The sequence below is a fragment of the Plodia interpunctella genome, chromosome 27 (genome assembly GCF_027563975.2).
Source record: "Plodia interpunctella isolate USDA-ARS_2022_Savannah chromosome 27, ilPloInte3.2, whole genome shotgun sequence".
Taxonomy (NCBI): Eukaryota; Metazoa; Arthropoda; class Insecta; order Lepidoptera; family Pyralidae; genus Plodia; species Plodia interpunctella.
In genome coordinates this window covers 1,995,677-2,019,270 of record NC_071320.1, presented here as the reverse complement: position 1 = coordinate 2,019,270, position 23,594 = coordinate 1,995,677, and the positions used below count along the sequence as shown (strand labels likewise).

At 34.7% G+C, this 23,594-nt stretch overlaps 2 protein-coding genes across 3 annotated transcripts in view; one reads left to right on the top strand and one right to left on the bottom strand.

Moving 5' to 3' along the window:
- Nucleotides 1–227: 227 nt before the first annotated feature.
- On the bottom strand, nt 228–3,865 carry Dhfr (Dihydrofolate reductase). 2 transcript variants are annotated; one of them, XM_053765247.2, is made up of 4 exons: nt 3,769–3,865; nt 2,473–2,644; nt 2,008–2,118; nt 228–1,782 (listed from the first exon to the last, which is right to left on the bottom strand). In XM_053765247.2, the coding sequence occupies exons 2-4, from the start codon at nt 2,635–2,637 to the stop codon at nt 1,579–1,581; spliced, it is 480 nt and encodes a 159-aa protein (XP_053621222.1). In that variant the 5' UTR covers nt 2,638–2,644; nt 3,769–3,865; the 3' UTR covers nt 228–1,578. The 2 variants fall into 2 exon arrangements, with proteins under 2 accessions (XP_053621222.1, XP_053621221.1); XM_053765246.2 differs by lacking the exon at nt 3,769–3,865 and adding an exon at nt 3,231–3,433.
- Nucleotides 3,866–6,927: 3,062 nt separating this feature from the next.
- Nucleotides 6,928–23,594, top strand: part of Dgk (Diacyl glycerol kinase) — a 75,705-nt gene continuing 59,038 nt past the window's right edge. The window contains exon 1 of the mRNA XM_053765118.2: nt 6,928–7,289. The gene's annotated coding sequence lies outside the window, so the exon portion shown is untranslated. The remainder of the gene's footprint in view (nt 7,290–23,594) is intronic.

Here is a 23,594-nt window from a genome sequence, read left to right as displayed (position 1 = left end):
GAAAGGTATGCTATGTCCTTCTCCATACTAATTCAGACTACATGTAGGTATGCAAAATTTCAAGAAGATTGATGAGCGTGAAGAGGTAACAAACTTACTTCTGCATTTATAATTAAAGTATTTTATTTATAACGGAAATATAAACGTTAGAACTAAATTCGAAGTAATTTCCCTATAACGTAATTGCAAATAATAAAGGTTCAGAGTGTTAAATAAAATAAACTTGCAAAAATATATCTTATTATATTTAAGTATATAAGTAAATTATTTCAAAAACCTAACAAATACATGATTGGTCATTTTATCAAAATGAAAGTTCTCTATATAACAAGAATGTCAAGATAGTGAAGAAAATAAATGAGGTCACTGTCTCTTGTTGGCTGCTTTTATCCAACCAATCTTGACCGTTCTATTAGGTTGATTATTTGGTTCGTTAAAAATCAAGTTATCTTCACTTCCTTGACAGACTATAACTTATCATAAAGTTTGGAATGCGTGTCTTAATGTGTAACTAAAAGAAATAGGCACATAGTGGGTATTGGCTAATTATTCACCCAAATGTAAAGGCATTTCAAGGGTCCAGTATAACTACTACAGGGGTCAGTTGGGACTGCAGTGCCTCAGGAATGTTTGCCGAGCGCAGCACAGACGGCTTCCAAGCGGTGCTTCGTTGTGGTCAAGTGTAAGGTGCGGTACCAACACACTCCTGAGGGTGTTGTCGGAAAGGGTGGATAGCCCATTTCTGAAGTGCTGGTCATCCTTACATGTCCAAAACAACAACCTATATTTTAATTCTCACTAACAAAGTTGTTTAAGTTTCTTACTAATATAATATGGACTTGTGTATTGTGCAAAGTCTGTAATAAATATTTTCATTCATTCATTTATTTGGGTGAGTAATTAGTTTCTTATTTCAATATTTATCTTTTAGATAGGAAGTAAGTAACCGCGATATGTCAAAACCACATAATAATTGTGGTTATTTATTCCCTACTTCATACAGCATGCATACAACATTATCAGCAAGCCAAGATAAAAGTTTTGGTAACTACAAATTCTGAGATAAAAAATAATAATTCAGAATTGGTTTGTTCAGAGTTACTTTGGATGAAATTTGTATTATTTTTTAGTACTATAGTACTCATGTGAAAAAATAAGCACAAAAGCCACAGGGCCATTCCAAAGTGACGAAATTTTGACTCTTTTTTTTTTTTATCTTTAACAATTATAAAATTGTAAAAAATCATAATGAAATATACATTTGTTTCTGATAATTTGAATCATTAGGTATATCCTAAGCTGGCATTACAAATTGTTTTTTTTTTAGGTACATATCAAATAAAGGTAAAATATATAAAATTTCCAAGAACAGATAATTTCTAATGTTATTAATTTGGTACATGGCACTATCCGCATAGAATATAAGTACACTTTCAACTTACAAATTCTGGTATTGGTTTTTATACATTTTGCTAAATAACTCTGAGACAGACTGCAAAAGAATTAAAAGCAATGTTATACAAATTAACAAAAAAATATACTTTTTTTTTTAAAGCTGACTATTAATAATTTTCAAATCTAGATTTGTGAATTGTCGAGTTTCTTATAAATCTTATAGTAATAACTAATATCTCCTTCCACCTGCTTCTCTCCTGGTACTCTGTCTTCAGAAATTATTGTGAATTGGTTCTTGTCAATAGTGGGGAAAAATGTATCGCATTCAAACACTTTTTGGATTTCTGTTAAGTAAATTTTGTTACAGTTTTTATGCTCCATCGCAGCCTGAATAGAAGAGGAAAGCATGTTTTATATTTGTTCCTTTAATTTTGTTTCTTTCAAGTATTATAGGTTAAACAGATAAATATAGCATCATTTCTCTCTTATCTGAATGTTTTTCCGGTCTCTTTCTGAGTCGTTGAGAGTCGACACCACAGAGACAAGGGTTGTAAAATTACAGCTGAATTGTCAAAATTTTACAGCTTATTTTTTATGCTGATTTAAACTTACTTTATAAATTGATGATCCACCAATGACCCACGTAGATTCTATGTCTTCCCTGTCTTCGATGTAAGAAATGGCTTCATTCAATCCTGGCACTACAATAACACCCTCGGGAACCTAAAAAAACCAATGCAACATGTAAAATAATTAAATGCAAAACTCAATTATTAAATTTTACAGCTTGTGAAGCTGTAAAATTGAATTGTGCTGACCAACAGCTCTGTGGTAAAAAAATCTTGTAAATTTTTCATACAAACTTTCATCGCCCAATGTGGCCTAGGTACCTATTAGAGATTGAGAAAAATGGTTTGAATAAAGAATGGCTCCAGACGTGGGAACTCCTCAATTCGCACAGACATGATTTTTTGTCACACATTGAATGCAATAACATCTCTCTGACAACAATGAAAAGTTTGTGTCAAAAATGTCATTTTTGTAAAAAAAAAATAAAAATAATGACATAGAACTTACCTTCAGCTTAACATCATCAACATGCCTAGTAAGAACAATGTTTATTCTGTTTGGAAGTGGACGGTACTTCAATGGAATACAGTCCCAGGTCCTCCGGCCCATGATCACGGCATTCTTTTTCTTGGTATCACTTGTTTTGGTCGTCATTGATGAGAAAAAGGCCATTTCGTTTCTGTTAAGAATTATAATCATTATTAAAACTATTAAAATTATATTTTAAATTACATTAACAAGAGAAGAGTTCCTGGAAAATTGTTATTAATAAAAAAGTTAAAACACATAAGCAAAGATATCAAATAGTGCAATAGTGACAAACATATTTTGGATTAGAGTATGTTTTAACTTTTTTAAGAATAACAGGGTAAGGGATCAATAGCGAAGTCTTAATGTACACGGTCGGCAGTGCTACACTTCTTGAAGAATCTGTGCTATCTCGGGAGCAACTGTGCAGACTCCTCATGCAGACAGAGCCCAGGCAAGAGGCCTAACTGCGGAAAAGTCCTTAAGAGAAGTAAGCTAAATACATACATACGCTACATTCACAATATATTTTTGTGTGCTGAACCTCCATAATAAATTTCATAATCAAGTTTGAGATAAATTAGTACTACGAGTAGTACGAACCAATATATGAATCATATTAATACAACTGGAAATGGTATATAGTCTCATTAATTAACCATATAGATAGTAATTTCCATAAATATCAGGAAACCTTGGACTAAAGCTACTAAGAAGATAACCTAATCGAAACTTACTTGAGCCTCCAAGGAAGATTCCCATTTATACCAATCCCCATGTTTTCGCAAGCCGCAGCTATTAAATTTAATTTCGTTTTACTCATTTTCTGGATATTGTTTCGAATTAAGTCAGTTAAATATGTAAAAAAAACTACAAAATCAACAACATCCACCGAAGTTTACTCACTGACACATTGAAAAAAGACCGCGAAAGTAAATTATATACAAATGGTAGAGATGGGCGCATAAAAACATAACGGCATAATTTAAGACTTTGTTTTAATAAAATAAAAATTATATATATATTCGATATATTTTATATGAATTTTAAACTGATGTCTTTCGGGCTTGACAGGATCATGATCGAACTACCTAAGTAAGCACATAAAATCATTTAAATACATTTCTAAAAAATATTGTCCTTGAAAACACCTAGATTCTTTTGTATTAGTAATGTGAAGTAAACATACTGTCTAGTATTGTATTGTATTGTATTGTGCAGTAGTGTACTAAAAAGGGTTAACTTTATTAAGAAAATGTTATTTTTAGCATTTACCGTAATCACAATGGTTTTTCAACACAGTTTATGTTTCATAGTTGATTTGTTACTCATATATTACGATAACCATGTTCATTAACGCTTGTATAACGTAAAGAGCGCTGGCTAACTAGCACATCACTACAGCTGTCATGAAAAATGACAGCTTGGACGTAAAAACATTTTTTAAATTTACAAATATAACAAAGAGCGAACACATGTATAGTACAACCAATACCCGTATGAAAAATATTTGTAAATAATTACTTATGTAATTTACCCTATATAAAAAGCCTGAGTTATTATTTTTTCAGAATGCGATCACCACAAATAAATCGTACATAGCTACTCACTTACGTATATCTTATTAGATGGTCGTTTCATTTCACTATAAAATGAACTCATCATTACTTAATTTACAGGTTACAGGCGGCCATATGGCGGTGGGTGTTAATGGCGCGAATTGGGTGACGTTTCCAGCCATCCGCGTGCCATTGTTGTTTATTACGGAGCTGCGGGAGTCTCAATAAAAATCTTTTATGTTGAGATCTTGTTGTGCTCTGATTGTGGCCCCTGGTTTAGTGCCACATTTCAATATTTCGTTGAAAAATAAAATGAAAACGTAACTTCATCTTCTTCTTTTCGAGTCTAAGTGGTAGATAATAAAGTATATTAATTTAGACCAGTACGTAGCCACAGCTATTGCCCTGTCATTGGCCTCATTCAGAACCAGCAGGAGTATTGACAGTTTGGGCGAGACAACAGACGAACCATGGAATCTAAATTATTTATTCAACTTAGGATATTGACTTTAAAAAATTACAAGTATTTCACAAGGATGGATCTAGCCTTAGCATCAGGGGGGATTCACTATTTTGGATTAAAATCAAATGATTAAGTACATACAACAATGCATTTTCTATAACAAAAAAAATATTATTGTCAAATAATAATTAATGTCAAACTATAAATGGACTGCAATACATTTGTAAGCACAGAGTACTTTCTATTTATGTTTGTAAGTCATTTTGCCATCCACATACACGCGGGCTTCTGATCATTTATTATGCATGGTAGGATTCGAACCTGGGACTTTTCGATCCATACGGGCGACAATTTAGTTCACACTTCCTCTCTCATCTAAGCGTTTTCAGGGTTCGTTCCGTAGATTGCCGTAGAGCGTAGTCGGAGCCCAGGGTACCGCTAAAAAAATTGAGTTCACACAGAACTAAAACGAAATTGAATGGAGCCAAAGGAAATAAACCAATTGAAGTCTTTAACAGCCGCATTGTTATAAATTGTAATGTCCACATTTTGGCTAGCACGTTTACGTTAACGGGTAATTATCTTACCAGTGAATTCCGTTCCATTTGATTATGCTAGGTAAGTACATAATCTAATTGAAAAATTACTTGTGAAATAAATGGACGACACTCAACGGCTCACACTGCCGACCAAAAGGCTTGTAATCATAGTTATGTCAAGTTATCATAAGTTACATATATCCATATGCTTATTATGAAAATTGTGTTATGATTAGTTGTTAGATTGTTATAAAGATTATTTTGAAAAATTAATAACAACAGTTACTCCCAATTTTGTCCAATCCTTATAGACTTTTGTGGACCGCACAGAATTTGTAGTAAGTAATTTCTATAATCTATGGTAGACCGATGGAAACTAATATTGAATGGTGCACGATAATAATTTTTATACTGTTCGTCGATGATCTTAGTAGAATGACGTCATAGTGACGTATCTAAATAACGTCATAATATTTTCTTTAAAAAAAAATGAGGCATTGACTAATTTCAAAATCTTTAAAACAAAATGATGGAAACAAGTTTATATTTAGACAAATTAAAAAGCCCCCGACTTTCAATATTCATTTCGCTACAACTTTGGAACGGCTGAATAGATTTTCATGAAACATGGCTAAGAACACTCGGGATAAAATTACCTATCTATGACACAAAAAAAAACTAAACGAAAATAGGTTCATCAAAATCAAAATTAAAATCAAATCATTTATTCAGAAATTAGGCCTTCACAGGCACTTTTTCACATCATGTTCTAAATTAAATGATATTTACCAAAGCTACAAACTACTAGCATTTCGGAACGATCATTGCTGAGAAGAAATGCCGAAAGAAACTCATTCAAACAGTGTTGGTCCCTATTATGCCAGAAGGGCTTACCATTTTTAAAATATAAATTTATGTATATCCGTTTGGAGCTACGATGCCAAAGACAGATACACGACAGACAGACACGTTAAACTTATAACACCCCTCTTTTTGCATCGGGGGTTAAAAAGATAATGTCAGTGTAATAAAGCACGCACGTAAGTTCGTGCTTTTCTGCCGTCTTCTAAAAAAATTGAACGCTTAGATAAAAAAAATATTATCTCATCCGCTAGAATTTTCTTAAAATAAAAAAAAAAACTGAATCAAAATCGATTCAGTCGTTTAGCTGCTACAACGCGACGGAAGAACATACAGATACGTTTGCCGTCGGGGGTTTAAAATAATGCATTGTTATTTTATATGCAAATGTTAATTTAGGTCTCAGCGCGGGCATTAGGTACATAAAGAAAATGCATTTTCTGCGGTAATGTTTCAGTATCTTCCTACTACCATTTCTAAAGTATAGACCATAGACTATGTCATCCCCTATGCATACAAAATGGGTAAAATAGTATCCCACAGAAGGAGACTGAACCCTGTTCGTGGGTTGAATATTTTAAACTTTTTAGGCCCTTCTGCCGGTTATAGGTACAGTATAGATATATCGACAAACATTTTGCCAAACTTTGTCGGTTTCGACGTAGATTGCTCGTTTTCCCTTGTTAACTTAGCCTAAACTTCTTTTAGCATCTTGCATATAAATAATTATGTATATTGTTTAAAACGTCAAAAAATGCGCGCCAAAGAACTTTAAACACGCCTGCCTCGGACGCTTGCTGTCAAAGATAAAACACGTTCAATTTTATTTGGCACATAATTAGGGCATTCTTGTTATTTTTTTGTCCGGCGATTTTCGGTAATTGGGCAGGATAACGAGGGAGAAAGGTATAGGGAATCGTAAGCGAATAGAAAGGGAGAGGTGCAGTATCTCCTTTCTCTTATAGATTTGCTGAAAGCTGTACCTTATGTTGAGTTTTCAGTGCCGGGCGCTTTGCCGTGGAAAGCGGACGTGTTCGATCGCATTTTCATGCGCGAATTTTCCGCAGATTTTTATATGCTAATATAAAGACCCGAAGCGATGTATAAAAATAATATTTTTAAGGACGATTAAGTGACCTTTGGGATGGTGAATTCGTAAATATCCAGACAGTGTTGCCATAAATATCTAATAATAAAACATTAAATCTGTCGAATGCTTCGTTTGTAAAGGATTGAGTGTTTTGTGGTGTAACATTTTCTGTGTTTGACTGTCGTAGATTCCTTTGCATCCATGTGTAGTGTATTAAAAAGTGAAATGTGAAACAGTTTAGAGTTTTTGAATTTGGAAGTTCGTTGAGCGGGTGCATAGACCGGGTAAATGTTTAATTTTTTTATCGGCTGCCATTAAAATTATTTATGTGTGTGGTGCGCATAGCGTCAACAATGACATAAAATATACTTATTTCCTTCTCGCTTGATTCCTGGGTATATTTCCCATACGACGTTGTACTTTTTCGCTACATTTTCCTCCTATTTTTTTACATTAATAAAATAGCTTTCTGTAAAAAGTGAATAGAAGAAAAAATATTGTTTAGTTTACCGAAGGATTGTGGGAAAATATATTATATACTAGCAGCCTAACCCGGTTTCGCTTGGATTAAAACACAAACAACTTTCCTCAGGAAAACTAAGTACTTATCTGTTGAGAACCGCATGAAAATCCGTGCGATAGTTTTCGAGTTTGTCGCTAAGAGACAGACAGACAGACGTGGCAAGGACTTTGTTTTGTAATAAGGATAAGGATTACTTCTTGGTCGGCGACGTTAAGGAGATGATCATACCATATGCCCTAGTGATTAACCAACCGACATAGCTGTTCTGTTTGTGTGTTTGGTTGTGACCATAAATAAAAATAAATAGTTGACCAGTTGACCATAAATAAAAATAATACCATGGAATTAGTAGGTACTCCGTACAACGAAGTACTTACTAAATCCAGGTATACTAAATATGGTACCTACAGCCCTTCCAGGTTTTAGGACGGATTGCTATGAAATTTATTAAACGGGTAGAGTATAACCTGGAATAACACATACTTTTATTTCGAAATTCCCACGGAAGCGAAGCCCTGGGGCGCAGCTAGTTAAATATATACTAAAATCCAATATAATAAAGTTTGTTTGTAATTCACATAATTAATTCTGAATTACAGGATTAGGTACAGAATGAATTGTGTGAATTACAAATTACACGTAGCAATTCTGTAATTTAATATCGATAGTGAGATCCCTCGAGAAATCCTTATTCAGGAAGGAAAATCGAGCCGGATGTGATGAAATATTCGAGATCCATTTCCGTTCCCTCTTATCGATGTCCATTTGCTTAATTTCCCGTTACATTTTTTGTACCCTCATTACAATAAGCTTATATTCAGCGATCACTGATACAAAAATATCATCAGTGGATATGAAAAATAAAGCATTTGATGAACGGAAGAAACTGAATCTGAAACATGCCTTTGACTATTTTCTTTTAATTTTTGTTCGAATATTTCGGTCTGAATTCAATTTTTTTTACCTGCGATTTTAAAATGTTTCTTTTTCTCTGCTTACGTTTCATTTTGCAAAACAACAATATATAATATTATATTAAAACGTTATATTTATACCAATACCCGATGATTTATTGTTTCGATTATTTTGAGATATAAAAAAAATGCGGTACTTAAGCGTTTTCAGAATTCTAGATGTCAGTGGAGTCATAGAGCAGTGAGTAAGCAGAAAATGATGTTCAAATATGGCCTGGCAATCCCACTCTATTTCTTTTTTCATTTGAAATCTTTAAGGTCTCTGTGTGCGTAGTGCGACTTTGCTATTTCACCATCGACATGTCACCATCGAGTCGATTCGTAGTGAGACGCTGCTAACCAATCGCAGTGCGCCATTGTGACGCGTGATTGGTTGGCTGCGTCTCACTGGGAATCGACTCGAAGTGAGTAGTGAAATGAAAAATTACACTTCGCCCTGTGTTCAGGTACAGTTTATATTATTATAACCTCACGTACTTGACTCTAATAACGGGGATCACAGACGCGAGTACAGTTTACATAGTTCCGTGTTATCAGCCAAATGCGTCATATCGATATGATAGACTTCGCTATTCATATTCTCATTAACGCAGCGCTGTCGAGTACAGTCAACAGCACATCAACCTACCCAAATTCCTTGCAAACTCGCCGCTATTACCGCGTCATACAGGTTCATGCAGTGTAACTTGATTTTCGAAGGCCGCGGAGATTGTTGTCAATGCGTTTGGATTTTCAATTAGGTACCTTTTTCAAGCCAGTCCTAAACTTTTAATTTTGAACTAAGTTTTATAGATTCACGGCTGTAGCGCCCGATGCCCGAAATTCGTGTAAAAAAATAAACTATAATATTTATGAAGATTTAATTTATGACCAGCTTGACGTCAACCCTCTTTGGGAATGCCATAGTTGACTGTCAGTTACTAATTTCACTTATATTACTAGTTGTTCGCCGCGAACTTAGACCTCGCGAACACAATAAATTTTTACAAAATTCTGAACATTTCAAACATACCTTTTAAATCAAAATCGGACCAACGGTTCCAAAGTTATCGCGTTACAAACAAACAAACATACATACATACAAAAAATGTATTTTTGCCCCAAGTAGAATGTTAGACCACGCTCGCTTCGCTCGCTCGGTCAATGACAAACAATCCTTCGTGCACGAAGGACAGTTATCATTCCGTGGATGTCATAACCACTCCATAAAGTGATCCTATTCCAGGGCGGAACCACACATATCTGCTTTATATAAGCAATAAGTGTAGCTGTCACGCTCCACTGTTCCAAACTATCATATACTATTTATATACATACAAAAAACACCTTAATTAAGTGCTTTGTTTTGACGTGAATAAAAGGAAAGTGTGCTTGTATTCGTCTAACACATTCACATTTTAAGTATAACATTTAGTATGTAATTTCAAAAAGGTCCCCAATTTTAAAATGTTTCCTTTTTTGTCTGTCAAGTATCCATGCCTGTTATTACTCCCTTGACTTCCGCCCTCCAGTTTCCATTTTTGCGACTTAATTTTAATTTTCCTCACAATTTAACATGTACCTCGTGTATAACTGTTTGTAACATTTTAAATTGAAAGCGAAGGGAGATAACTTTTTTAATTTAATTAATTCTCTTTTAAAATGTAATATTCTGAATTTAAAAAATCATTAATAGGTTATATATTGATTTGTCATACCTAAACAAAGATGGCCACATTTTTGCAAGTTTCATACATTATTAAAGTAAACTTGCCACATATCAATTCAATATTTCTGTGTTTAAAGACTTGAAGTCTTTAAACACAGAAATATTGAATAATGATGGTAATGTTCTAATATCTTATTCCAACATTAATTTTTTTGGTACATTCGCAACATTGAATCCTGAATCACATTGATTACGCACGTACGTAATATGGAACGTCAAAACAATTGTATTTTTAAAATAAGCCGAAATGAGGCAAAAGATATACAGCGCTAATTCCACACGAACTAAAATAAATATAATACGCGCGGGACCACTTGTTTGCATTCGTTATCAGTGGCCTTGGACAAATACAGTAACAATACTGGAAACGATGGCTGGATATATCGAGTTACTTTTGCCGTGTAGTGAATGGCAGTGACAAGAATATATAAGGGAAAAAAATTCGGCGTCGAAATGTTAGGAAAACAATTGTTTTAATTGTCACGTAATTTAAAAAAAAATTTAAACATACTTATTCGGAATCAGCTACATAAGAAAAACTATTCCAAATACGACTTTTGTAAAATTTTGAGAAAGAATATGTTAGGTATGTTTTTTTAACTAGGTACCTAAAGACGTGATACTGTATCGGTACAAGTTTATTTGTTACACAAATGAAAAACCCCCGACTTTCAATATTCATTACGCTACAACTGTTGAACGGCTGGATCGATTTTGATCAAACATATCTAAGAACCACCGCATAAAAATTTGCTATAAAATAAATAAAAAAAACCGCATCCAAATCGGTTCACCCGTTGATGAGCTACGGTGCCACGTAGACAGACACACTTAGCGGTCAAGCTTATAACACCCCTCTTTTTGTGTCAGGGGTTAAAAAGACGCATAAATCAGTTACACGCGCATACATGTAGAAATATCACTTTGCTAATTGCCCCTTTTTCGTATGAGTGCGTCAGCGAGAGAGCTAGGGTTGCCTCTAACAACAAGTTATTGGTTTCTCCTATTTGGCCGCACACTAGCGCCACCGTCACATTTTTGTCAATGTCTTTTATTTCGTAGCATAAAATAAAAATTGATCGTTACAAATTATGTCACACAAGTTAGATATTTTTTAATAAGAAAGTATTATAGTTTTCTATCACATAATGTGCTCACAGTTGACTGCAGGAATTGGTGGCCACCGTTTTTATAGTCAATTGTGACTACACTGCGTAATGGAAAATTTTTTCATAGAATAACACTAATAAAACAATATTTTCTAATAGAACTTTTCCGTGCCAAATATTCTTGTCAGTCTGTAAGTTACACACGATGTCGCAATGAATATAAAAGTATAAAGAAACGTAAAAAAGAAACAAATGTAAAAAAAGTTTTCTTTAGAACCTGCTGTCATATAAAGAAGCATTTTTCTTCTACCGCAACTAGGGGGCTTCTATGAAACATAAAACACGTAGCACATCATTGCGTCCACACATTATCTTTTTTTTACACGATGCGTACACGATATGGGAAAAAGAGACAGCAAGTGGACGTTAGCAACGTGCAACGTTGGTATGGTTCGTCACGCCTTTAGACCTGTTGTACCGTACGGTAATGAAAAGACAGACATTATAAAGGTTTAGGATTCTGTTGCGATTGCCACGCTTCTGTAGCGCATCACAAATGTTTGCCGATGTGCATATCAGTAGACGGTTTCCATGCCATAATGCGAAAGCGGCTTCTCTGTTGTGCAGGGTGTGTGGCAGTAGCATCAGTCTCCTGATTGTGGTAGGATGCTTAGTTCAAAATTCGTATTTTGAACAATGGACTGACCTGCATATTTTCCCAAAACGGAGTTCATACTTATATAGTAATAAATAAATGTAATTACTAACATTACTTTATAATATATTGAATTGAATAAAGAAGAATCACAAGCTGCCAACCCTATCGCGCTACCTGTTGAATGTTCTCCAAGGCAACTTGTCACTATGGTTTATAATTAACTTACAAACAGTCACCTGTTTGATTGTTTATGCTACTTTATTCTTTCTCTCTGGATCTTCATTTATACATTAATATTGGTGATATAAATGTCAACCTCACTCGTTAGATGGATTTGCTATCAGTCCTCTTTTAAATAAAACTAACCAACCATTTTTGTTCGTCTCAACTCGCGTCCTCAATAAAATGAGGGGGTGTCTCTTTGCTGGACATAAACAACATCCTCTGCCGCGTCTGTCTGTTCGCGATAAACTGAAAAATTACTGCACGTATTTTCATGCGGTTTACACCAATAGATAGTGTGAATACTGAGGAAGGTTTATGTGTTAAATTTATGACGTTTTACCCGAACGAAGTCGGGACGGGCGGCCAGTTAAATATACAAACCAATTTTCTCTGTCTCAACTAGAGAGTCCTCAATAAAATTAGTCTCTTTAAAGGACGTAAACAACATTGTACTTAAATAAACATGAAAAATCAATACCTAGCCGTAGTACGCGACAGCCGGGGACTTGTCTTATCTTGTAACTAGCGACTCGTCCCGGCTTCGCAAGTATAAATATACCTTATCTTTACAACAGTGAAAATTGCATCAAAATCCGTTGCGTGCGTTTAAAAGAACACATCGTGAGAAAACCTGTACACAGGTGGACAGTTTAGTTCACTAATAGTGTGTATGCGACTGTCTGCCACAAGATGGCGGTAAGTAGTCGTAAAGTCATGTCTTTAGACGACTGGAATTACAAATATTTTTGTATGCATAGAGATAAAATTATTATATTTCGATGTCTTTATGCTACAATTTCCATATTTAATTCACTCAAAGTCCAAGTTTCAAATCGCAACAGAGCTTGGTCTCCATATCTGTCTCCTCTGTGTCCAAGAAGCTTAAGGGTTTTAAGCACCGCTTTGTAGTGAGCCTCTTGTAAAATATTTACTATAGAAAATCCTATTAGAGTTGAATCTTGTGATAATAGCTATCGATATGTAGGTCACTATTTCTTTCTGAGGTATTTCGTGGGATGTCGTGTTTCGTTCCACCCTAGCATTTATATTATACTAGCGACCTGGGGGGCTACCATGAAACATAAAACACGTAGTACTTTCTTGCGTTACGTTTTCTATTTTTTTACACGATACGTACGCAATATGGGGAAAAGAGACGGCAAGTGGACGTTGGTAACGTGCTGCGTATTTGTATGTTTCGTGGTAGGCCTTCTGGGCTTAACCTCTGTGAATAAATTGTCTAGATAACAGTGAAAACTGTATTAAAATATTAAAATCCGTTGCGTGGTTTAAAAGATGAAAGCTTCAGTTGCGGCGGGCGACATTGTTACACACTATAGCGCCGAACACGGACACATGCGCGAATGCGTGAACATTGCTTAGTTAGTATGAGTGCTTTTATTTACCGCCAGCAGCGATGGAAAAACCAGCAATGTTTCAGAGCACTGTCCCGAATAGACAGGGGCGGCGCGGGTTCAATTCCCGCTCGATTCCAATTTTTTTTCATCTCATTATTGTTATCAAAAATGTTTACAGGATCCGTCAAAGTTCAAAGCAAACTGTTCGACGACATTGTGAAGCCGCAATAAGGATAATAATTGGCACTATTTGCCACACTTTAACTTGACAGACGGACAGACAACGGTCAGTTTCACTGGAAAATTCCGTCTTCTGTGTTCCGGAGTTGCAAATTGGAATTCCTAAAAAGCCAAATTGGTTTCCCGGTCATTAGCGTTTGATAAATTTCGAGGGACAAAAATACTTCAGGCTATACCGTGTCATGGACGACGGCTGGCTTAAACTGGACTGTTTTTAAAATGCCCAAAAATTGCAGGCCGTTTCATCCAGATTGATAAATTCATAATTCTTTTTTAATACCAGATGTTGTCCGGGGTTTCGCTATTGTGGGAATTTTGAGATAAAATAACCTTTAACAATCTTGGATAATGTACCTTCTTTATGCTGAAATAATTTTTGGAATCGGTCCGGTAGTTTCGGAGATTACCCGCCTCAAACATACAAACTCACAAACTCTTACCACTTTATAATAATAGTATAGATAAGTATAGACTGCAGCCCGTCTCGAGTCGTGTAAAACCATAATACATACACTGAAACCTTCCTCAGGAATCTTAAAATCGATTAGTGAAAACTATATGAAAATCCGTGCAGTAGTTTTTGAGTTTATGGCGAACAGACAGAGGAAATGATAAGGATGGAAAACTTTGCTAAAAGCGTTTTCTCCCAGCAATCCATTAGGAAAAATGTATGTACCTAATATTAAAATAAATGTATTCCACATATAGCTTTATGTGTAAGCAAGCTGCGACTCTCATAACATTCTATTAATCCTATTAAATATTATAAAATTAAGTTTGTGAGTTTAAGAGAGTAAGTTTGTGCATATAATATACATCCTCACAAACTTAATTTTATAATATTTACTGCATGTCTGTATGTTTGTTACCCTTTCACGCATAATCTACTGGACGGATTGTTACGAAATTTGGTACACGGGTAGAATATAACCTAGAAATATGTTTTTATTATAATTAAGACGTGTCTGTTATTTATTTGGCGTCTGTGGCAAATCAAGTAAACGAATTAGAATAACACATACGGTACTTTTTATCCTGAAATTCCCACGGGAGCGAAGCCCCGGGGCGCAGCTAGTTGTATGTTAATAATATTTGAAAATGTCCGTTTCAGCCCACACTTTTCCGGGAAATCAAAATTTCATCCGGGGAAAGGGTCAGCCGAAGTTTAATTATGGCCTCTGTTTATTTATATTGTCAAAGTAAATTTAAATTTATCTTAGGTAATGCTTTGTTATTAAAGTCTCATTTCGCATAGCAACGCGGAGCGATTTGAAGCGGTTGTGGGCCAGCGGTTAAGACGTCCATCTGTGAACCAAAAGGTCCCAGGTTCGAATCCTAACTCTTGCCGCATGAGTTTGTATACCAATCTGACTCATGTATAGTACTTTTCATAGACCACCACATGCTTCCGGTGAAGGAAAACATCGTGAGCCGTATCGTTCACTAGTGTGTATGCTACTACTTGCCACTAAATGCGGTAGATGGTCGTAATAGTCATATCTTTGACTTGAGTAAAATCTGACACCAGTGTTAGCAATTAACAGACTCGAAAAGAAAGAAAGAACAGATAAATTTATCTATTCTATCTCTCAATATTGTATCCGTCGATAAAAGCCACGTGACCTTCGCTTTCCGAAGCACTGAGGAGCGAAAGAACAATTTTTGTGACACATCCCGTGCTCGCCTGTTGCGAATGTTGCTTACCAATATCAATGAAGTGGCAGGTATGTGGAGTGACCTGGAATCAGCATATTTCAGCAGTGACTCGGGAAATAGATCGACTCAACTGTGCTATTTTTAAAACGGCGCGTTGCAACTGATTGGTATAGCCGTGCTAATAGTTAAATTATATTTTGTATTGTTTCGTTATGTATTTACTTTTGCATGTCCGTTTGTCGGAAAGTAAACAAATTTCTTTGACGTAAAACTATGCTCTGATCATACTCGCGTGTTGTTTTTGCGGCATGGTAAGCCCCCCATGGATATAATAGTACTTCGTACACAAAGTACCTAATGATTCCATGAACCTCCAGAGTACTGCTAAGTAATAGTGCAGGAACACAGCCATGTAGCCATGTGCAGCCATCTTGAAGCCATGGATTTAGTAAGTACTTCGAACGAGTACCTACTAATTCCATGCTTGTGGCAATACTAAATATCACTGTCAATGTCACATGTAAATCTGTGACATGCAAGTGCGTTTCGCGCCAGAAGACGAAAAAATTGGTATCTGTGGGCTGTATAGATCCCCTTGCCTTTCCACATGGATAAACGAAACAAAAGAAAAGTCTGTATTTATGGTTACACTTGTTTTGTAAACCATAATAAATCCACCAATTATTTCTAAAGAGGACTGCTAGTTATCCTAATCCTAAACTAATTCTAACTAATATTATAAATGCGAAAGTAAGTTTGTTTGTTTGTTATTGCTCTACAACTCAACCAATCTTCTTTAAACGTTGTATACATGTTGTTTGAAGTATGGAGAAGGGCATAGGGTACTTTTCATTTCGGAAAAATAAATGTTTCAGTGGGAAATAAACGCGAGCGAAGCCGCAGGCAATAGCTAGTCAACTATATTATTACAGTGATCATGTTCTGTATGAATAGCAAAGTGAGTGTGAGTCTGTGAACAATAAACATCGAACCAATACAACTTGTGACTTTCTTTATAAATCGTGCATATGTAACCAAACTCTATATAGTTACCTACCTGTTTTGTATTTTGTAACAATACAGGAAGCATTTTAAATTTATTACTTTCGTTTAAAGTGTATAGGATAAAATAGATATTTATTTTATTTTCTATTATTTTATTTTCTGTAACATTTAATGCATATGTTATATGCCTAAGTTAAGAATCTGTTACATTCGTTTCTACCTCAGTTCTCGTCCGAGCTACCTCAAAGGTGTCAGCTGAAAATCAGCTGTTACCATAGATAAAATTATATTTATTTTATCTATGGCTGTTACTCTTCTGGGTAACATAATATATAGCTGTGCCTTTTTGTTACTTTATGGCACAATGTACTTAATTGTTAGTTTTATGTATTTTTAGTTATATTATTTGAAACAATAACAAATAAAGTTTTTATCTATCTAAGCAAGCTTTACGATCGACACAAATGAGAGAGATACAGATTAAAAATAGCAGATATATAAGAATAGACTCGATTGGCTGATTCATCGATTCGAATGAATATAGATAAACTAGAATTATTTTGGTTTTGTTGTATATATCTCTCTCGGGCGCGGTTGATTTCTCAGCCATATATAGCGTCAGAGCCATAGAACTTTGAACGCTTCACCTTCTTCCCTACCTTCCTATACCAGCGTTCATCTTTCTTCTTCGCAACACACATTTTTGGTTACTTTAATTGTAAGACCACTGCGGGAAACAGCAAATATATACATGCAATAAAACTGTAACGGGACTATGTCTGTCTGTACATATCTACAGGATCGAATTTGATGTGGTTTTCACAGCTGTACAGCGGATGGTCTAACTTAAAATCTGGTATGGATTTCATCGCGATACGTTGCTTAGAATCCTATACATCGACAATAATAGATTATGTGGGAACAAGCGCTGACGAAACTTTTTAATAATTTAAACATCACGTCTAAACCAAAATATAAATAATCTAAAAAATAATTGCAAAATACAAAAAGGTAGATCATAAATCGTTAAAACACATAAACAAGATAAATAATATAGAGGTCGGTCATACTGATTATCAGATTAATGGTCGACTATCTCCTTTGATGTAGTATAATAAATAACAGACGCCAAAACATGCAATTTGTATGGGGAAAGCGATGGGAGAATGAAGTTTATGATCGTAAAAATTCAGACTATGTCATCGACCATACTATTCTTAGTATAACTGTTATATTTTTGACATGTTTTGACTTTAAATCAGGGGAAGGAGAGACCCACTGCCGGATTTTAGGTTTATTTATTTACTGGCTGCGCTTTCCTGGGCTTCGGTCCCGTGGGAATATGTTATTCCAGGTTTTATTTTACCCTTGTACCAAATGTCATAACGATCTTTCCGGTAGAATTTGCGTGAAATAGTAACAAACATACATATATTCTTACAAACTTTCGCATTTATAATATTAGTAGGAATCGCTGCATCCCGGGGCTTTTGCTCTACATTACCTTATATTCCACCCGTGTACCACATTTTATAATACCCAATAGATTTTGCGTGAAAGTTTGTTGGTTTTTTTCTTGTGGTAAATAAAAGCTACAATGTTCATTCATTCGCGCCGAGTAACAAAAATTTTTACACAAATTTAATTTATAGCAGGATTTAATTAATAAATATATTTTATTTTAATTTAAAATAATAGGTAACAGACAACTAAATTATAATATTAACATGAAATCACTGTGCACTATTTAGTTGCGCATGTCAATCACTAGATGGCGCTGTACAATTTTAGAACTCGATATGGTTTGTTGTTCACAAGAGAATATAGTGCATAGCGACGGCCGCACTGTTTAACCGATTAAAAATCTGAAATTTTGCATATATATGTCTTTTTTGAATTTCTACGTTATAGTAAATTATAACGGTAGAAATAGAAATTAAATTAATTGTTGGAATTGGTTTTAAAGATTTTCATTCATTTCATTAATTCTAAAAAAGTATGACTGACGGACGACGGTCACACAAATTGATTAAATTAATGTTATTAAATTATCAAGAGTAATAAAATTTCTTGACTTATTAAATTTCAGATAAGGCTGTAAGGATATGATAGATAGTTTTTACAAGTTACTATTCAACATGTATGTATCTTGTAACTAAATTTTGAAGCAGATATCTTCAACCGATTGAGCTGAAATTTTGTAAACACGTTAAGTTTGAAAGATAATATATTATTATGATTGATGAGTGATGGTGCCTAGGAACGGCTCCCGGCTGTATATTTATTTATTAATTATTTATAACGAGATATCCCTTTTTAGTCCCAAAACTTAGTATAAAACTAATTTTAAAGTAATGTATCCTACCACTACGTATATGAATTTTATAATATATATAGATATATGAGAGTTTTAGATGATAATTTTTATTTATTATTAAATACCTAAGTATGTACTTGATCATTATGCATGCCTAATTAGAAAAAATATTATTTTTCCATATAACTTTGCGTTATCAATTTTTAAGGGACATAGCCACAATATTGAAAAATATATACATACATAATTTTTATTGACATTTTCTTAATTTTGTAATTCATTAATTACATTTGTAATTAATTGACATTGTAAAAATTGCATGCCGAAAGGTACGGTATGGCAGTTCTATAATTTTATATTTAACATGTTTTACACCCATAAACACAAATAAAAAATTTGATTTGATTTATGTTTTGTGACAATAAAGTATTTTATATCTCTTATCAATCTATAATTTTGTGCAATCTATAAAATTCACAATGCATGTAAAGTCAATTTTATGTCCTAGTAATATTGTAGATCAATTTCATCAGATTCTCCCGTGATTTACGTTTACACTTCAAACGGTATATCCGTACAAACAAACAGACAATGCTATTAACTATTGTAGGTCGTAAGCACAAAGGAAAAGTGTAAATTAAACAAGTAGTAAATTGTTTACTGCTAAATCAACACAGAAAATGTATCTCGCAACATTTTAACCATCTCTCTCAGGTCCTGTCTGCATGTTCGGGGCTGTGAAGCCGCGAAGCCAGGGGCGGGCGTAAAAAAATATCATACAATTTTGAAGTTTCGTTTGTGATTTTACAACCGGCTGCCTGCCTTTAATCCTCCTTGGGAATTCTATTGTTGCCCATCAGCTGTCTAGGCTGTGTATCCCTTAGTCGCCTCCTACGACATTCACGGGAGGATATAGAGTGGTCCTATTTTAGGGCGGAATCACACGCCGACTCATATCACAAAAAAGTTAACGCATTTATGCTATTATGCTAAAAAATACTACGTATGTGTACTATATGCAACTAAATTACTTCTGCGTACTCCAAACTATATTGTTGGAAATAGCAACATTTTAGCATTGTCTATGTTATATATTGTCTTTGGATATATTTTCCGCGTGCTCTCCCTCTATCGCTCTCTCTCTCTCCCCTTCTCATTCTGGACGAATACACGCATTTCATCACCTCCGTAGCATTTATTATAACAGCCCTATTTTAAGTACAGTCTTTTTAATATTTTCATTATATGTATGCGAAATTTCAAGACGATTGGTTGAGCAGATAAAGCGTGGGTAACAAACAAACTTACTTTCGGTTTTATATTAGTTAGGATTAATGTACATCATGATAATCATGAAAATAAAACAAAATCCTTACTAATATTATAAATGCGAAAGTGGGTTTGTTTGTTACGCTTTCACGCTTCAACTACTTAACCGATCTTCACGAAACTTCGCATACACGCAGTCAGGGGTACGGACAAGGACCTTGCATTCCGGAAAAAAGTACTGTTCCCTAGGGATCGACAATAACGCGGGCGGAGCAGCGGCCGAAAGCTAGTAAAGAATAAATCGTCAATGTGATTAATAAAGCAGTGATATGACTGGAATCGGCACAGAAGATCCGGAAATTTATAACAATAACAACATAAACTTTATTCTACAAATCAGTACGTGACGTGGTGCTGGGCCGGAGCCAAATTGTCTATCAACTGTGGTATGACGTCTTTGGGAGTACCGTGGTTACTCACATGTACACCTTTATTAACCTCCTACGCAAAATGAGGGGTGTTATAAATTTGACCGCTGTGTGTCTGTCTGTGTACGTGACACATTAACGCGTAAACCGATTTGGATGCGGTTTATTTTATTTGATAGATAATTTTTATACGGTGGTTCTTAGATCAAAATCTGTTCAGTCGTTCTGTTTGATCAAAATCTGTTCAGCCGTTCAAAAGTTGTTGCGAAATGAATATTGAAAGTCGGAGGTTTTTTAATTTGTCCAACAAATAAACTTGTTATTTTCATTGTGGTCCAGTGGTTTTGACACTGTTTTGAAGCAGAAAACCTACCACGAAACATACCCGTAATGCCAGCTCCACACTGTCGCATGAACTCAGACACATGTCGATGCGAATGCGTGAACATTGTGAAGTTAGTATGAGTGCTTTTCTTAACCGCAATGAAAAACCAGCAGTTTATACCGAAGCCGTCAAAGTTTGGTAAACTGACGACGATGTGGAGCCGGCTTAACACGTTACATTACTATTGCTCACATATCTCTTTTTCCCATATCGTGTTGAAATAAGAGAGAGAACGTGTTTGATGTTTCATGGTTGCCCCAATGTTCGAATTTCAATCGTGGCTCTTGAATTTGTACACCAATCTTACCATAGTTAAAATAAGTTATTTTATCTATGAATCTTACTTATGTATATTATGTGTATAGTAGTTTTCATAGATCATCACTTCCTTAACCTGCACACTGGTTGACAGTCTAGTTCAATAGTGTGACTGATTATCACTTTATGGCGGTAGGTTGTCGTATCGTAAAATAACGTTTGAAGCTTTTAGGCGACTTTAATAAAATCTGACACCAGTGCTAGCAATAACACAATCGATTAGAAGAACGCGGGTACTCGTATGATCACTTTTGTTAAAAGCTTTTTTTCATTTCAATTTTAAAATATGTTGTGGTCCAGCAATGACTTTTATTAAAAGTTTTTTTAAACATATATATATATATATATATATATATATATATATATACAATCATAATATGTTTCAGTATACCTTTTGACCATGTACTTTATTGTGTACTTACATGTTATATTACTGATAAAAAATTATACATAAATTTATATTTAAAAAATGGTAAGCCCTTCTGGCATAATAGGGACCAACACTGTTTGAATGAGTTTCTTTCGGCATTTCTTCTCAGCAGTGGTCGTTCCGAAATGCTAGTAGTTTGTAGCTTTGGTAAACATCATTCAATTTAGAATATGACGTGAAAAAGTGCCTGTGAAGGCCTAATTTCTGAATAAATGATTTGATTTTGATTTTGACGCTCATCTTCGAAATGTGATACGAAGCCATTTTGTATACACCTACCAATCTGATTAATGTTAGTATTCATAGACTTGGTTCCGGTGAAAGACAAAATTGTGTGGAAAACTGCACACTGTGTGCGCTAGTGTGTGTGTATGCGACTTCTCTTGCCACGACACTTATAATAAATATTTGTTTGACAAATTAAAAAACCCCCGACTTTCAATACTCATTTCGCTACAACTTTCGAACGGCTAAACCGATTTTCATAAAACATAGCTAATAACACTCGGGATAAAATTATCTATGACACAAAAAAAAATTAAATGAAAATTGGTTCATCCGTTTGGGAGCTTAGATTCCACAGACAGACGTTAAATTATAACACCCCTCTTTTTGCGCCAGCGGTTAAAAATACATAATTATACATTCTGATCTGAAGTAAATTAATAAAGAAAGTGATTTCCTAAAAAGTCTAATTTATATTTTTTTAAATCATAAAAAAGTCATTGCAAGATTGTATACATAATAAGAATTGTAAATTAAAATCACGGGAAAACTTAGCGAGTTAAATTTAATGATCTATTTGGGTATATTTTGACTGGGTCGGTCAGTGAACCGCGAAGCTCGTATGCGGTCATCTTATACAGTATCACGTCTTTGTCCGTTACGGGGTAGACAGTAAAGTAAACATCGGGATAGCTGAAACTAAATAAAAGCTTATACAGCCGAGACAACATTTCAAGTTACCCAGCATGGATCTTTATGGCGCAGTAGTACGGACGAATTTGCAATGAATTGGTTGATGTGCTTAAAACTGTACTTAAAAAACTAAATAAAATTTTATTTAGTTTTTTAAGTACAGTACAAAAAAATATATTTTTTTGAACTCGCTTGACCAGCCAGATATTTTGGATCTGTTTGCTGTTAATGAGAAATCATGGTCGTGTAGTAAACCATTGAAGAGTTCCCTCGTCGAAAGCCGATCCTGCACCATCAGAGGGCCTACCTTCAACTATTACAAAACGATTCCAATGCTACTCAGTTCAATTTAGGAACCTAAAATGAATCGCATTCATACAAAAAATTAAGTCGATGGTACGAATTTGCGAGGCAGATCAGTTTAAGTCGTAAAGCGGATCGCGTTAAGAGATGATGGTAAGCCCCCAGGTCATGTTTTGCTTAATGTATCTTGACTTGCAGTAAGCAATTTATTTTATGTACCTACTAATATCAATGGAAACCCCCATAGTTCCCGAACTTGTCTAAGCAATCTAGTTTAATAGAAGCCTTGGGGAGATATGAAATTCTTCGGCCGACGGCGCAAACTATACACGGATGCGATTATATTTACCCCGCTTTTTGAGACACAATTAACTATTTTTTAGTTTGTTATTTATAGATGATGTCGTCGTCATAAATTCCTTACATTACAAACAAGTGCAAAAAATTAAATTTTCAATTATTTTGTGATTTTGGCAATATATAGATAGCAAGCGAAGCATTGTGCGCAATTTTAAACCAATAGCTAAGTATAATAATTGGACTGGATCCTTCATATTTTCTCAGGGAAAAATCCTTTATTGCTTAAAGACACCGAACGCATTCTCAAAGAGAGCTGACGTATCACAGTCGGCGAGTCGTGTAAAATCACGGCCGAATATTTGGTAATTTAAAGGTTTATTTTTAAGTGGATGGCTTTGCAGCTGTGGGGAAATTGGAAGATTGTTCAGTTGGAAAGACTAAATTAAAGCAAACGTGATTTTATGC

Excerpts from the sequence above, each read along its gene's own strand:
- Dhfr (XM_053765246.2), bottom strand. The coding sequence starts at position 3,316 with ATGAGTAAAACGAAATTAAATTTAATAGCTGCGGCTTGCGAAAACATG. Across the intron at positions 2,119-2,472 it reads TTGATGATGTTAAGCTGAAG|GTTCCCGAGGGTGTTATTGT; the intron begins GTAAGTTCTATG and ends TGGTTTTTTTAG. Across the intron at positions 1,783-2,007 it reads GTGGATCATCAATTTATAAA|GCTGCGATGGAGCATAAAAA; the intron begins GTAAGTTTAAAT and ends TCTTCTATTCAG.